The sequence below is a fragment of the Bufo bufo genome, chromosome 2 (assembly GCF_905171765.1).
Source record: "Bufo bufo chromosome 2, aBufBuf1.1, whole genome shotgun sequence".
In the NCBI taxonomy this organism is placed as follows: domain Eukaryota; kingdom Metazoa; phylum Chordata; class Amphibia; order Anura; family Bufonidae; genus Bufo; species Bufo bufo.
In genome coordinates, this window is record NC_053390.1 from 263,350,701 (window position 1) to 263,368,785 (window position 18,085).

Sequence of the window (18,085 nt, forward strand, 5' to 3'; positions counted from 1 at the left end):
ACAGGCGAGTCCACAAAAATCTCGTTTTTGCAGAACGGAACAGCTGGGCCCTAATAGAACAGTACTATCCTTGTCCGTAATGCAGAGAATAATACAACATCTTTTTTTTGCGGAGCGGACATACAACCACGGAATGCACACGGAGTAACGCCTGTTGAGATGAATGGTTCCACATACGGTCTGCAAAAAAACCGGAACTGACACGGAAAGAAAATACGTTTGTGTGCATGAGCCCTTAAGTTGTATTTTTTCTTTTTTTTTTTTTTAACAGAATCGTAACCTCTAAATCCGTTCTTACTAAAGATACTGTGAGCAGCAGAGTGACCCTGCTATTATTGTCCATCACTGAATCATTCTATTGGAGTGAGATATCCGGTATTCTGATGAGAGAGAGACCATGACCCCGATTTATCATACTTTTACTCCAGAATTCTGGTATCAAAAAGTCAAAAAAATTGGGCTTTTGCGACTTTTTGCAGTTGGTTGCGCACAATTTAGCGACTTTTTTGCACTTGCTTGCATTTTTAGACCGCTCACTCCAGTTTTGTAATGTAGGTGTTATGTTAATGAGTTTCACTGCAGATTTATCATTGAGACTTCAAAAAAAATAAAAAGTCTTGACCTCTCTCTCAGGGTCCATTCACACGTCCGAGTGTGTGGATCCGCAAAACACTGACATCGGCGATGTGCGTTCCACATTTTGCGCACCGCACATCGCCGGCACTTAATAGAAAATGCCTATTCTTGTCCGCAATTGCGGACAAGAATAGGACATGTTCTATATTTTTCGGGATCGGAATTGCGGACCCGGAAGTGCGGATCCGCAATTCCGGATCCCCATAGAAATGAATGGGTCCGCAATTCCGGATCCCCATAGAAATGAATGGGTCCGCAATTCCGTTCCGCAAAATGCGGAACGAAATTGCGGACGTGTAAATGGACCCTAGGAGGAGGAAAACTGGAGGAGCTTCTCTAGACAAAGGTGTTGGGTTTAAGGATAAGACAAAATTATCAAACAACATGTGACGTGATAAATGTGACCTAAAGTACTCCAACACTGACTTGAAATGTCCCCCTCATGATAAATTCCCTCCTTCCCCCATGTGTTTCTTTGCTGGATGTGTGCTTGTTGCTGAACGTTTTAGTGGTCCTTTCTTCTGGTGTTTACTAGGACATTCTTATGCCTCAGTACAGTTATATAAACCGCTTTGTCTTTGTGCCAGAGGACTTACACAACACTGAAATGAAGGCGTAGCATCCACACGCTGGTTATTGGCTGGGGCGGAGGAGGCGTCTCTTGCTTACCCTCTTTGAGACACATGACTGCATTTACGTCAGTGAAGTCAGTTATCTGATGCTGGGTGACTTGTAGTGTACAACTTCTGCCTGAGCCTCAACATTCTGATACCAGCTGGAATAGTGATTGTGACGCAGCTCCAGACATACGCTGGGAGCAGGCTGATGGATCAAATCTGACATATGGATCTGCATCACATACCGTCAGGGCAGCTTCCTATGAAAGAAAGCAGTGTTTTCATATTTCCCCGAGTTTAATGTGGGCACAGATTAGCCCTTGACTCGGTGAGATCTGGGTGACATTAATTCAGTATGTTTTCCGTAAATTTTTTATGTATGATGGAGAGAAAGATAATGAAATAGATACTGTAGGTTTTATATACTTTTAGAGATGAGCGAATTTCTGCTAATGAAATTCGTTCACACTTTGTTGGCAAAAGGTGAGTTGCGTTATGGATTCCGTTACCATGGACCATAACACAATTCTATGACTGAATGCCTTTAGAGGCAGTCCGTTACTCATTCCGTCATAATAGATTTCTATGGGCTGCAAAATGGATCCGTTCCGTTATGCAGGGGAGAACGAAGTGGGGAAATGAATGGAGGGCGCACTGCGCACATGCGCAGCCGCCCTCCATTAATTTCTATGGCGCCGCCGAAAATAGCAGAGTGCTGGCTCTGCTATTTCCGTCTGCCCCATAGAAATGAATGGGATCAGGGGCGCCGTGTGTGCGGTGCGCTCCCATTCACTTTCGTTTGGCCTCCAGCCACAGCTCTCCCCGCTCCAGTCTCGTTGAAGGTGCGGGTCCCAGAGGTGGGACCCGTACCTATCAGACAATGGGGGCATATCCTAGCGATATGCCCCCATTGTCTGTGATGGGAATACCCCTTTTAACTGTTCTGCTTGAGCTGAGCTCGGGCAGAAAGTGGTGGGGGTAGGGCTGCTTTAGCTGCTGATTTCTCCTGAATGGTAGCAGCTTGAAAAGGGCAACTGGTCTTGTTTAAAACCTGGCATTCCAGACCAAAATTTGTCAGACCAAATTCCAGACAGCATTAGTCCAAGCAACAGAGGAGAAATCACTGTTAGAAATAGAGTCGTGAATAATCACGGGTAAAAACTGCTTTTACTTTCACTTGCAGCTGCATTCACTGCATCCTGATTTCTAACAGTGCTATCTTCCCATGTAGTGAAGATATTGCTGTCGTTCTGTTAGCTTTCAAACAATGCAAAGCCCATATCTCTAGCTGATACCAAACCAGAAATATGAGCAGTTAAAGCAGCCCCCCCCCCCCCCCCCCCCATCCTTCAGTCTGGAGGGGGAGCAGCTTCTGAGCCGACAGGCTGCTGGAGGAAAGGAAAAGCAGTAAAAAAAAATAATATAGAAATATGGTATTATCATTACTGTACGAACCTACATAATAAAATTGACATTTTTAACACTCCATTAACGCCATAGAAAAAATTCCGCAAAATAATGTAAAAATTGCAGCTCTTAAAAAAAAAAAAAAATTCCCCCTAAAAATAAAATAAGTGATTTTAATACACTATATTGACCCAAAATGGTTCCAAAAAAAAAAAATACAACCCAAAAAAAAAAAAAAAATAGAAGAATTTTTTTTTTTAAGTTATCACTCCTAGAACACAATATTATTGGTCCTTAAGGCTAAAATGAATTGTCACTAAGGGGTTAAAAATGCAACAAGTGGATGAGGTGAGTTGAATTTTTATATATATATATATTTTTTAACCCCTCCATTACTATTTTACTTAGCATTCTGTATTAATAATGCTATTATTTTCCCTTTATAACCATGTTATAAGGGAAAATAATAAAGATCAGGTCCCCATCCCGATCGTCTCCTAGCAACCAGGCGTGAAAATCGCACCGCATCTGCACTTGCTTGCGTATACTTGTGATTTTCACGCAGCCCCATTCACTTCTATGGGGCCTGCGTTTTGTGAGAAAGGCACAATATAGAGCATGCTGCGATTTTTTTATTTTATTTTTTTTTTCTTTTTTTTTTCTTTTCACGCAACGCACAAGTGATGCATGAAAATCACCGCTCATGTGCGCACAGCCCCATAGAAATGAATGGGTCCGGATTCAGTGCGAGTGCAATGCGTTCACCTCACGCATTGCACCCGTGCGGAAAACTCGTCCGTGTGAAAGAGACCTTAGGGTCCATTCACACGTCCGTGGTGTGTTGCGGATCCGCAACACACCCGGCCTGCACCCGCTATAGAAATGCCTATTCTTGTCCGCAGCTGCGGACAAGAATAGTACATGTTCTATCTTTTGCGGAGCTGCGGACCGGAAGTTCGGGGCCGTGCTCCGCAAATGCGGAAGCGGAGAGCACATAGTGTGCTCTCCGCTTTACGTCCGGGCCCATAGAGAATGAATGGGTCCGCACCCGTTCGCAAAATTGCGGAACGGATGCGGACCCTTTTGCGGACGTGTGAATGGACCCTTAGTCTGTCAGTTACTACACTGCTCAAAAAAATAAAGGGAACACAAAAATAATACATCCTAGATCTGAATTAATTAAATATTCTTCTGAAATACTTTGTTCTTTACATAGTTGAATGTGCTGACAACAAAATCACACAAAAATAAAAAAATGGAAATCAAATTTTAAACCCATGGAGGTCTGGATTTGGAGTCGCACTCAAAATTAAAGTGGAAAAACACACTACAGGCTTATCCAACTTTGATGTAATGTCCTTAAAACAAGTCAAAATGAGGCTCAGTAGTGTGTGTGGCCTCCACGTGCCTGTATGACCTCCCTACAACGCCTGTGCATGCTCTTGATGAGGTGGCGGACAGTCTCCTGAGGGATCTCCTCCCAGACCTGGACTAAAGCATCTGCCAACTCCTGGACAGTCTGTGGTGCAACGTGACGTTGGTGGATAGAGCGAGACATGATGTCCCAGATGTGCTCAATTGGATTCAGGTCTGGGGAACCGGCGGGCAAGTCCATAGCATCAATGCTTTCGTCTTGCAGGAACTGCTGACACACTCCAGCCACATGAGGTCTAGCATTGTCTTGCATTAGGAGGAACCCAGGGCCAACCGCACCAGCATATGGTCTCACAAGGGGTCTGAGGATCTCATCTCGGTACCTAATGGCAGTCAGGCTACCTCTGGTGAGCACATGGAGGTCTGTGCGGCCCTCCAAAGAAATGCCACCCCATACCATTACTGACCCAATGCCAAACCGGTCATGCTGGAGGGTGTTGCAGGCAGCAGAACGTTCTCCACGGCATCTCAAGACTCTGTCACGTCTGTCACATGTGCTCAGTGTGAACCTGCTTTCATCTGTGAAGAGCACAGGGCGCCAGTGGCGAATTTGCCAATCTTGGTGCTCTCTGGCAAATGCCAAACGTCCTGCACGGTGTTGGGCTGTAAGCACAACTCCCACCTGTGGACGTCGGGCCCTCATATCACCCTCATGGAGTCTGTTTCTGACCGTTTGAGCAGATACATGCACATTTGTGGCCTGCTGGAGGTCATTTTGCAGGGCTCTAGCAGTGCTCCTCCTGTTCCTCCTTGCACAAAGGCGGAGGTAGAGGTCCTGCTGCTGGGTTGTTTGCCTCCTCCACGTCTCCTGATGTACTGGCCTGTCTCCTGGTAGCGCCTCCATGCTCTGGACACTACGCTGACAGACACAGCAAACCTTCTTGCCACAGCTCGCATTGATGTGCCATCCTGGATAAGCTGCACTACCTGAGCCACTTGTGTGGGTTGTAGACTCCGTCTCATGCTACCACTAGAGTGAAAGCACTGCCAGCATTCAAAAGTGACCAAAACATCAGCCAGGAAGCATAGGAACTGAGAAGTGGTCTGTGGCACCACCTGCAGAACCACTCCTTTATTGGGGGTGTTTTGCTAATTGCCTATAATTTCCACCTGTTGTCTATCCCATTTGCACAACAGCATGTGAAATTGATTGTCACTCAGTGTTGCTTCCTAAGTGGACAGTTTGATTTCACAGAAGTGTGGTTGACTTGGAGTTACATTGTGTTGTTTAAGTGTTCCCTTTATTTTTTTGAGCAGTGTATATTATACACCTGCCTCCTTGTCATGTTATTGTACATCTGTGTTTTTATGGTTTAGTGTGTCACTTTTCTTTATCCTGCTTTTGTCTTCTAGATCTTCTACTGCTGAAGCTGAAAAGGAAAATCTTGGTAAGATGTATTCTGGTGACTTAGTTGGTAGAGCTTGGAATATGGGGAGTCTGAAGAGTATGGCCGGACTGAAAAGAGTCCCGATACTGGTGTCTTCATCTCACACTGCTTCAGTTTACATCAATGTGCTTCACAGAATGTTCCGATTTTTCCAGCTACAGCTGGAACTGGCATGCATCCACATTCTGAACTCCAATTACATATGTCCTGCTTGACTTTGTATGTAGTACCCACGCTGTTCAGGTTCAGCTGCTTTCAGATGTAAACGGCCTGGTTGTATAACATTACTTATAATAGCCGTATTATTGATGTGCTCATTTGCCTCTAAAGAGTTGAGTTGTTTATTTCCATACTCTGAATTTGCTCGAAGGAACCTCGCAGCAGTAGAGCTGCAGCAAACGATTATTTTAGCAATCGAGTATTCTACTGATTTTATTTTTATGATTAATCGAGTAATCTAATAAGAAAAACCTTCTTAAAATAACGTATTGCTTTATAAAAACTATATTTTTATTTCTTACAGTGGTATAGCAAATAATTGCACACATTTAAAGCGAACCTGTCACCTGGATTTTGTGTATAGAGCTGAGGACATGAGCTGCTAGATGGCCGCTAGCACATCCGCAATACCCAGTCCACATAGCTCTGTGTGCTTTTATTGTGGGAAAAAAACGATTTGATACATATGCAAATTAACCTGAGATGAGTCCTGTCCCTGACTCCTCTCACGTACGGGACACAGCTCAGGTTAATTTGCATATGTATCAAATCGTTTTTTTCCACAATAAAAGCACACAGAGCTATGGGGACTGCCATCTAGCAACCCACGTCCTCAGCTCTATACCCAAAATCGCGGTGACAGGTTCCCTTTAAGGCTTCTTTCACAGCTGCAATATGCATTCTGTCAGAAGAACAGCCAGCCAGAATGTACCATATCAGGTATAGCTGGATACTGCCGGCTGCTGTAATGGGGTCCGGCCTTGTTACAGCATTCAAGCTGGGTTTGGGCCGGACAAAAAACAAACAAACAACACTTTGGACGATACCCGGCATGTATGCCGGAACATGGCCAGATGGCCTTAGACCACATTATAGTCAATGAGAGCATATAGCTGGCTGTATCCGGCTATACCCAATACGGTATACTCCAGCAGGCTGTTCTTCTGCCATGCCATCCATTGCCAGCCCAATTGCCATGTCTGCCAGTGCCATCTGCACCTCCATGCCATCCATTGCATGTCCCCCTCCCCCAGTGCCTCCATGCCATCCACCATGTCCCCCACTCCCCCAGTGCCATCAGATCAGCCCCTCCATGCCATGTCCACTACCCAGCCATCAGCCCTTCTATGCCATCCATGCCATTGCAATCCATGTCCCCCAGCACCATCAGCCCCTTCAAACCATGCCCCCCCCAATGACTGCACTAACTTTATACTTAGCTTTCCTCGCAGCGCGCTGACATGGAGTCCGCAGGAGACAGACCGCGTCTTCTTCTTAGCATGCACTGAGAGGGACCTGACGTCACACACCGCGTCAGCCAGCGCGCTGACGATGGGTGCACGCAAGACCCTGGCTAGTTCAGCGCGGTGCCGAGTCGGGAAGCCACGGAGCGGTGAGTGAGAGGCTTTACTTCACTCACTCTCCGTGGTCATGTGATTTAAACGAATCCTCGATGCAGGGAAATTGCATCGAGGTTTTTTTAGCCTCGATTACATCGATCGATCGATTCAGCCCTACTCAGCAGCTTGCTGCCGAAAGGCCCCATCACATGACTGTATTTTTGGTCCGCATCCATACCACTTTTTTGCGGTTCAAATGTGGACCCATTCATTTCAATGGGGCGGCAAAAAATGAGGTCAGCACACTGTGCTGTCAACATCCGTATGTCCGTTCCACAGGCCTGCAAAAAAGACGGAACATGTCCTATTCTTGTCCGTTTTGCAGACAAGAGTTGGCATTGTTACAATGGGGCCTGTGAAAAGTGTGGCATGCATGCGGACTGCATCTGTATTTTGTGGATCTGCAATTTGCAAACTGTACAACTGTGACGGTCGTTTGATTGCCCCCTAAAGGCGCATTTAGAGGCGCCAACTGAGCCGGCAATGATCAGGAAGGAATTGTTCCTTCTTGATAAACGCCTTCTCGTCAGTGGAGGTGAAAAGCTGCGTTTACATGCAGTAATCTCCATCTCCATGGTCACTTATATTGCTTGTCCTCCTGCACATTGATGGTTTCTGGGCAGCAGATCCTTGTTCACACTACGCAATCTGCTGCCCAGAAATGATGATTTAATGTGCTGCATAAACAACGAGGGACACTGGGTGAACGGGTTTAATACGTGCCGATTATCGAGAACAAGAGTTCACACAAACAGCTGTTCCTGATAATAGTCCCGTATTTGCCCTTCTACACTCTACTAAAGCTGACTGACAACCCCAATCAGGCGAAATAAAGATGGTAGTTATTGCTTGCCTCTGTGCTCTCTCATGAACAGAAATAATTGAGAGAATACATTAATTTAGGAGGACCCGTAACCTCTCCTGACATGTCTGTTTTAGAAACTACGTGCATTCTCCCTTGTGATAACCATTCTGGTGCAATCTATTCTTATGAATTTATATTGTGCCTTTCCTTTATTATTCCTACTAGAAGTTATAAATGAGTTACCAGTTGGGGGGTCCGACACTAGCCAGTCGGTGCTGTCAGTGTCCGACACCCATCTGGAGCGTCATTGTAAACTGCCAGTAATTAATTTATCATTTCTAGCAGGAATGATACAAGAATGGCACAGCACATAGTCATGAGAATAGATGCTCCAGAATTGGTGGACATGTCAGGAGAGGTGACAGGCCCTCTTTAATTAAATTCCAGGGTGGCTGGTGGACCTATTGTTCTACAACCTGTTTCTCCAAAGCATGATAACCTGTGAGACGTCTTGGAGGCTTCAGTTCCTCCTCCAGTATTTGCTTTATTGCAGCTTTGAAGAGAAGTCACTAAAGTCAAATGACCCAGAACTTTGTTTTTAGTCCTGATGATGATGATGCTGATGAAATGCTTTAATAATGATGATGATGATCCTCGTTACCAGGTGTATTATTGAAGACTGCACCAGCGTTGCTGAACGTGCTTCATACAATACTTACGGAAATCAAGAGCAGCCCAAGTCAGTCCACATGCATAGCTGCTTGGCGTGTTAGCATTAGAGCAGTGATACGTAGTTTTAGTTGCCGCTGGCTGCATCATCTTCTGGTCTAACAAGGGAGAGGTAGTCATCCATCACTGCAGTTTATCACCATGGGAGTGATTCACCGTGAGCTCTATAAAAGGCTGCATTTTCCCAGTTGAAAAAACAATAACCATTTTCTGTCAGTAAATTTTAAATAAGGGCTCGTAAAAATGCAAAGCTAATGATATGGAGGGTAATCGCTGGACGCCGTGATGGTTATACCTCTGCCTGGCAGCGACTGCACTTCTATCTCTACTAACTGATAGCATTGAATGAGCAGTAAGTTTACGGCTGGACAGAACCGAAACTAGAAAAGGTCATGGGAAATGTTCTCTAATACTATTCAACCTATAGATAACCCACTTAAAAGGGGTTTTCCAGGACATGCAAAAATTTTGAGACTAAAGAGTATGTAATGGGATGGGGGGGGGGGGGGAAGTAATCCTAAACTCCACTGATCAATTGGCATTTTGGTTTCCATTTGGGAGATCTGTTCAGGGCTTTCACAAGCGGTCCAAAAGGGATCAGTTTTGCCCTAATGCGTTCTGAATGAAAAAGGATCCGCTTAGAATGCATCAGTTTGCCTCCGTTCCGTCTCCATTTCGCTCTGGAGGCGGATGTTTGCAGCGTTTTGGTATCCGTCTGACGAAACTGAGCTAAATGGATCCATTCTGACACACAATGTAAGTCAATGGGGACGGATCCGTTTTCACTGACACAATCTGGCACAATAGAAAACAGATCCGTCCTCCATTGACTTTCAATGGTGTCCAAGACGGGTCCGTCTTGGCTATGTTAAAGATAATACCAACGGATCCCTTCTGAACGGATGCAGACGGTTGTATTATCTGAACGGATCCGTCTGTGCAGATCCATGACGGATCTGCACCAAGAGCGAGTGTGAAAGTAGCCTTACCCGCTGCTCCAGTGCCACTGCTCTATTGGTCCCCTTGGGTTGCAGCTTAATACCTGAAGCGATCACTTGACTGACTTCATTCATGTGACCGCTGAAGCCAATCACTGGCCTCAGTGATGATGCCATCATGTACGGCACATATTCATTTGAGGCAAGTGACTGGCTATAGTGGTCATGTGATCTCAGCAGGAAGTAAGCAGAGACTGGTGGGGACCACCAGTGTAGCCACGTTGGAGCAGTGGGAGATTGAAGTAGTGAATACAGGATTTTTTTATTCCCATTCCCTAAATTTTTGTAAATCCTGGAAAACCCCTTTTAATAAAGCAGAGTACCTGTTTGCTGTGTAGGTGCAGATTATATGACACATAATCACTTGGTGAACAGATCTTTTTTTTTTTTTTATAGCATTTTTGAGATGGGAACATATACATTTGTATAGGAGTCTGTACTGTAGCAGCTATATTGCAAACACACAAGCATGATCTGTTTATACAGTGCCAAAAAATTCTGCAGCTAAAATTCTACTATTTACAGGGGTTTTCCCACCTAAGCATTTTTGGCATACAGTCGTGGCCAAAAGTTTTGAGAATGACACAAATATTAGTTTTCACAAAGTTTGCTGCTAAACTGCTTTTAGATCTTTGTTTCAGTTGTTTCTTTTTATTTTCAATTTTCTTTTTATTGATTTTAAATTAATTCCATTGCAAAAACAGAATATAAAGGAAATTCAGTTGTTTTTGTGATGTAGTGAAATATAATTACACGCACTTCATACGTTTCAAAGGCTTTTATCGACAATTACATGACATTTATGCAAAGAGTCAGTATTTGCAGTGTTGGCCCTTCTTTTTCAGGACCTCTGCAATTCGACTGGGCATGCTCTCAATCAACTTCTGTGCCAATTCCTGACTGATAGCAACCCATTCTTTCATAATCACTTCTTGGAGTTTGTCAGAATTAGTGGGTTTTTGTTTGTCCACCCGCCTCTTGAGGATTGACCACAAGTTCTCAATGGGATTAAGATCTGGGGAGTTTCCAGGCCATGGACCAAAAATGTCAACGTTTTGGTCCCCGAGCCACTTAGTTATCACTTTTGCCTTATGGCACGGTGCTCCATCGTGCTGGAAAATGCATTGTTCTTCACCAAACTGGTGTTGGATTGTTGGAAGAAGTTGCTGTTGGAGGGTGTTTTGGTACCATTCTTTATTCATGGCTGTGTTTTTGGGCAAAATTGTGAGTGAGCTTGGATGAGAAGCAACCCCACACATGAATGGTCTCAGGATGCTTTACTGTTGGCATGACACAGGACTGATGGTAGCGCTCACCTTTTCTTCTCCGGACAAGCATTTTTGCAGATGCCCCAAACAATCGGAAAGAGACTTCATCGGAGAATATGACTTTGCCCCAGTCCTCAGCAGTCCATTCACCATACTTTCTGCAGAAGATCAATCTGTCCCTGATGTTTTTTTTTGGAGAGAAGTGGCTTCTTTGCTGGCCTTCTTGACACCAGGCCATCTTCCAAAAGTCTTCGCCTCACTGTGCGTGCAGATGCGCTCACACCTGCCTGCTGCCATTCCTGAGCAAGCTCTGCACTGGTGGCACTCAGATCCCGCAGCTGAATCCTCTTTAGGAGACGATCCTGGCGCTTGCTGGACTTTTTTGGACGCCCTGAAGCCTTCTTAACAAGAATTGAACCTCTTTCCTTGAAGTTCTTGATGATCCTATAAATTGTTGATTGACGTGCAATCTTAGTAGCCACAATATTCTTGCCTGTGAAGCCATTTTTATGCAACGCAATGATGGCTGCACGCGTTTCTTTGCAGGTCACCATGGTTAACAATGGAAGAACAATGATTTCAAGCATCACCCTCCTTTTAACATGTCAAGTCTGCCATTTTAACCTAATCAGCCTGACATAATGATCTCCAGCCTTGTGCTCATCAACATTCTCACCTGAGTTAACAAGACGATTACTGAAATGATCTCAGCAGGTCCTTTAATGACAGCAATGAAATGCAGTGGAAAGGTTTTTTTGGGATTAAGTTAATTTTCATGGCAAAGAAGGACTATGCATTTCATCTGATCACTCTTCATAACATTCTGGAGTATATGCAAATTGCTATTATAAAAACTTAAGCAGCAACTTTTCCAATTTCCAATATTTTATCTAATTCTCAAAACTTTTGGCCACGACTGTACAGTATCATTAGGATATGCCACAGATGTCAGGTTCAGATCCCACCTCTAGGACCTGCTCCAGTCTCCAGAATCGGGCCCCCAAAGTGAAGGGAGAGCGGCTGCATATGTGTGGCCCCCTCCATCCACCGCTGTAGTTCCAAAAATAGCCAAGATCTGGCTCTACTGGCAGTCCCATAGTGATGAATGGATAGGATGCCGCACTTGTGTGATCAGCTCTCCTTCACTTCAGAGGCTCTGTCCTGGAGATGGGTATGGACCCCACCTCTAAGACCTGCTCCTATGTGACATATCTACCAATATACCATAAATGTTGAGATGGGACAATCCCTTTAAAGTGTAACTGTCATGTTTTCATTAAAAAAAAAAATTTTTAGCATATGTTACTGCTGCTGCAGCATAAAGCTACCTTCTTCACACATCACTGTTTTCCTTGAGTTTTTCCCTTCGTTACGGCTTTTTTGAATCCTACAATATGAGGATCTTCTCAAGATGGCTGCTCTGCCAGTTCTCTGAACCCAAAACTGCTTTCCCTAACTTTACATACACACTTGCTGTAGCCAGCAGCTTCCTGCCAGCCAATCAGATTGGATTACTGAGAGACACGCCTCCTCACTCTGAAGCCTAATGCAGACATGCAGTGTGCAGGACCACCCCTCTGTCTTCTGTTTACACTAAAGGGAAGACAGACATGCCATAGCAATGGTTTTTAAAGGGACAGGGGACATTAATGAAAGCTGTTATTATAAGGTAATTACAGATCTTTTGGCAATCATTGACATACTAACTCAGGTATACATGCCTAGCTCTAATAAACTAGCTAATAAAAAATGACATTTACACTTTAAGGCTACAGTCACATTCCTATTGTTTAGTTCCATTGTTCTGCCCCAGTATAGGAACATCGAAAATCACGTTAGCTCTTTTTCCATCATAAGATGCTAAAGAACGGCGCACAATGGTATTTTTTGACTATAATGGGATCTGTTGGATTCCCATAACGGAGTCAAGCATTTTAGCGTACAGAAAAGCGCAATGTGCTGCACTATTTTGTTCAGCTTTTTTGACAAAATCTTCAATGTTGGCCCCTAAAGGAGCTTCCAACACAGCTGGAGAGAGAGCTCAGTTGTCTTGGAATAAAGGGGTCAATTAATTTATCTTCAGCCATTGCATAAACAGACATCTCTCCAGAGCCATGTGATGACCATTAAATTCAAGCAGCCCACTACCAACCGTAGGCCACCTGCCGGTAGTTAACCCACATGTCTTTTAGTGCCTTTGTGGCTAACGCCTAAATCACAACTGAACGTCCACTAACATTTGCATTGTGTGCAGTGCTGAAGCTTGGGCCAAATAGTCGTGCCTATTACTCCTGTTTGTGCTATATTTGCAACATATTGTGTATATACAGGTTTCCTTTTATGAATAATGCTTTATGTTTGTAATCTACACCTAGGGATCGCAAGTGTTCATTTATAGATTTGTGTCTACATAGCATTATATATTACATATATATTGTGTAATTGTGCTATACCTATAATATCTCCTTACCCAGTAGTCACTTGTTGTGTTTTTATGTTATTTTATTTACATGCATCAGTTTCACTGAAAAGTGGTCACTGTAATTATTAGATAAGAGAAATGGGGGAAGTTCTCGACAGAAACATAGCATTTTTTTGAATAACAGGCTGGAGTAAATCTTTAGAGAAATGTTGTTTGGCCGTGTGCATCTCGCCCCTGAGGACTCCTTTTCTAGTAAAGCAAAGTTCAGATGACAGTCTTAGCTCATCTGTCTGCTATATGGCTCATTTGTGTGTTCTACAAACCACTCTTCATTAGTCACAAGACTTATACTGGAACGTTAACACCATTCCATGATATACAGCGGCCCCATGATTTTCAAGGTCCCGCATTTGCTGAACGCTTCTAAAATAATCATGAACAAAATTTGTTGACAACTGTTATATTGGGAACAGTACTTTAATGGTACTTCTGCCCTCTGTCTCGGCTATAAAGGTTTTTTTCAAATTGTATATACTGTTTGTGTTAGATATAAACTGTATATAATATGTAGTATATACATATGAGTCATTTGTGTGTGTATTTGATTAATATCTACTATTCTAATGTTCTTTAACCACTTAAGGACCACAGGTTTATACCCCCCTAAAGACCAGGCCCTTTTTTACAAATCGGCACTCCACAACTTTAGCTGTTTATTGCTCGGTCATGCAACTTATCACCCAAATGAATTTTACCTCCTTTTCTTCTCACTAATAGAGCTTTCATTTGGTGGTACTTCATTGCTGCTGACATTTTTACTTTTTTTGTTATTAATCGAAATGTAACGATTTTTTTTTGCAAAAAAATGAAATTTTTCACTTTCAGTTGTAAAATTTTGCAAAAAAAACGACATCCATATATAAATTTTGCTCTAAATTTATTGTTCTACATGTCTTTGATAAAAAAAAAAATGTTTGGGTAAAAAAAAAAAAATGGTTTGGGTAAAAGTTATAGCGTTTACAAACTATGGTACAAAAATGTGAATTTCCGCTTTTTGAAGCAGCTCTGACTTTCTGAGCACCTGTCATGTTTCCTGAGGTTCTACAATGCCCAGACAGTACAAACACCCCACAAATGACCCCATTTCGGAAAGTAGACACCCTAAGGTATTCGCTGATGGGCATAGTGAGTTCATAGAACTTTTTATTTTTTGTCACAAGTTAGCGGAAAATTATGATTTTTTTTTTTTTTTCTTACAATATCTCATATTTCACTAACTTGTGACAAAAAATAAAAGCTTCCATGAACTCACTATGCCCATCAGCGAATACCTTAGGATGTCTTCTTTCCAAAATGGGGTCACTTGTGGGGTAGTTATACTGCCCTGGCATTCTAGGGGCCCAAATGTGTGGTAAGGAGTTTGAAATCAAATTCTGTAAAAAATGACCAGTGAAATCCGAAAGGTGCTCTTTGGAATATGGGCCCCTTTGCCCACCTAGGCTGCAAAAAAGTGTCACACATGTGGTATCTCCGTATTCAGGAGAAGTTGGGGAATGTGTTTTGGGGTGTCATTTTACATATACCCATGCTGGGTGAGAGAAATATCTTGGTCAAATGCCAACTTTGTATAAAAAAATGGGAAAAGTTGTCTTTTGCCAAGATATTTCTCTCACCCAGCATGGGTATATGTAAAATGACACCCCAAAACACATTCCCCAACTTCTCCTGAATACGGAGATACCACATGTGTGACACTTTTTTGCAGCCTAGGTGGGCAAAGGGGCCCATATTCCAAAGAGCACCTTTCGGATTTCACTGGTCATTTTTTACAGAATTTGATTTCAAACTCCTTACCACACATTTGTGCCCCTAGAATGCCAGGGCAGTATAACTACCCCACAAGTGACCCCATTTTGGAAAGAAGACATCCCAAGGTATTCGCTGATGGGCATAGTGAGTTCATGGAAGTTTTTATTTTTTGTCACAAGTTAGTGGAATATAAGACTTTGTAAGAAAAAAAAAAAAAAAAAAAAATCATCATTTTCCACTAACTTGTGACAAAAAATATAAAATTCTAGGAACTCGCCATGCCCCTCATGGAATACCTTGGGGTGTCTCCTTTCCAAAATGGGGTCACTTGTGGGGTAGTTATACTGCCCTGGCATTTTCCAGGGGCCCTAATGTGTGGTAAGTAGGTAAATGACCTGTGAAATCCGAAAGGTGCTCTTTGGAATATGGGCCCCTTTGCCCACCTAGGCTGCAAAAAAGTGTCACACATGTGGTATCGCCGTATTCAGGAGAAGTTGGGGAATGTGTTTTGGGGTGTCATTTTACATATACCCATGCTGGGTGAGAGAAATATCTTGGCAAAAGACAACTTTTCCCATTTTTTTTATACAAAGTTGGCATTTGACCAAGATATTTCTCTCACCCAGCATGGGTATATGTAAAATGACACCCCAAAACACATTCCCCAACTTCTCCTGAGTACGGCGATACCAGATGTGTGACACTTTTTTTGCAGCCTAGATGCGCAAAGGTGCCCAAATTCCTTTTAGGAGGGCATTTTTAGACATTTGGATACCAGACTTCTTCTCACGCTTTGGGGCCCCTAGAATGCCAGGGCAGTATAAATGCCCCACATGTGACCCCATTTTGGAAAGAAGACACCCCAAGGTATTCAATGAGGGGCATGGCGAGTTCATAGAAATTTTTTTTTTTGGCACAAGTTAGCGGAAATTGATATTTTTTATTTTTTTCTCAAAGTCTCTCTTTCCGCTAACTTGGGACAAAAATTTCAATCTTTCATGGACTCGATATGCCCCTCACGGAATACCTGGGGGTGTCTTCTTTCCGAAATGGGGTCACATGTGGGGTATTTATACTGCCCTGGCATTCTAGGGGCCCTAAAGCGTGAGAAGAAGTCTGGAATATAAATGTCTAAAAAATTTTACGCATTTGGATTCCGTGAGGGGTATGGTGAGTTCATGTGAGATTTAATTTTTTGACACAAGTTAGTGGAATATGAGACTTTGTAAGAAAAAAATAATAATTTCCGCTAACTTGGGCCAAAAAAATGTCTGAATGGAGCCTTACAAGGGGGTGATCAATGACGGGGGTGATCAATGACAGGGGGGTGATCAGGGAGTCTATGATCACCCCCCCTGGAAGGCTCCAGGGAGACGCCTGTATGTGTTTTGCGGATCCGATCCATCTATCAGTGGATCCGTAAAAATCATGCGGACGTCTGAATGGAGCTTTACAGGGGTGTGATCAATGACAGGGGGGTAATCAATGACAGGGGGGTGATCAGGGAGTCTATATGGGGTGATCACCACAGTCATTGATCACGCCCCTGTAAGGCTCCATTCAGACGTCCGTGTGCGTTTTGCAGATCCGATCCATCTATCAGTGGATCCGTAAAAATCATGCGGACGTCTGAATGGAGCTTTACAGGGGTGTGATCAATGACAGGGGGGTGATGAGGGAGTCTATATGGGGTGATCACCACAGTCATTGATCACGCCCCTGTAAGGCTCCATTCAGACATCCGTGTGCGTTTTGCGGATCCGATCCATCTATCAGTGGATCCGTAAAAATCATGCGGACGTCTGAATGGAGCTTTACAGGGGTGTGATCAATGACAGGGGGGTAATCAATGACAGGGGGGTGATCAGGGAGTCTATATGGGGTGATCAGGGGCTAATAAGGGGTTAATAAGTGACGGGGGGGGGGTGTAGTGTAGTGGTGCTTGGTGCTACTTTACTGAGCTACCTGTGTCCTCTGGTGGTCGATCCAAACAAAGGGGACCACCAGAGGACCAGGTAGCAGGTATATTAGACGCTGTTATCATTACAGCGTCTAATATACCTGTTAGGGGTTAAAAAAATCACATCTCCAGCCTGCCAGCGAACGATCGCCGCTGGCAGGCTGGAGATCCACTCTCTTACCTTCCGTTCCTGTGAGCGCGCGCGCCTGTGTGCGCGCGTTCAAAGGAAATCTCGGCTCACGCGAGATGACGCCAATCGGCGTTAGTGTGACCTGGGAGCGCCGCAGAAATGACGCCTTTCGGCGTTAGTGTGACGGTAAGTGGTTAAATATTCAGAAAAACAGAAAACAATTTATTATATTAAGGGCTCATTCACACGACCGTATGAATGAGTCCGCATCTGTTCCGCAATTTTGTGGAACGGGTTCGCACCCATTAATTTCAGTGTGCTGTCCGCATCCGTTGTTCCGTTCCACGACCCCGCTGAAAATATAGAGCATGTCCCATTCTTGACCGCAATCGTGGACAAGAGTAGGCATTTCTAAAATGGGCCACCCGTTCCGCAAATTGCGGAATACATAGGGGCGGTATCCACGTTTTCCTCTACAGCTTTCACTTTCATTGTATCTGCAGACTAAGGGTCCATTCACACGTCTGCAAAATGGGTCCGCATCCGTTCCGCAATTTTGCGGAACAGGTGCCGACCCGTTCATTTTCAATGGGGCCGGAATGTGCTGTCCACATCCGCATTTCCGGATCTGCACTTCCGTTCAACCAAAAAATAGAACATGTCCTATTCTTGTCCGCAATTGCGGACAAGAAAAGGCATTTTCTATGAGGGTTCCGGCGAAGTGCGGTCCGCAAAATGCGGAACGCACATTGCGGTGTCCGTGTTTTGCGAATACGCAAAACACATACGGACGTGTATATGGACCCTAATGTTTCACCTCTCTGAGAATCCTTCAGAGACTGGCTTTGAGGGCTCGATCTGTA

At 43.9% G+C, this 18,085-nt stretch overlaps 1 protein-coding gene across 1 annotated transcript in view; it reads left to right on the forward strand.

Annotated features, from left to right (window-relative positions):
• Window positions 1-18,085, forward strand: part of LOC120988810 (proline dehydrogenase 1, mitochondrial-like) — a 150,886-nt gene that overhangs the window by 47,957 nt on the left and 84,844 nt on the right. The window contains exon 3 of the mRNA XM_040416533.1: window positions 5,448-5,482. Coding sequence (XP_040272467.1) covers window positions 5,448-5,482 — 35 coding nt within the window. The remainder of the gene's footprint in view (window positions 1-5,447; window positions 5,483-18,085) is intronic.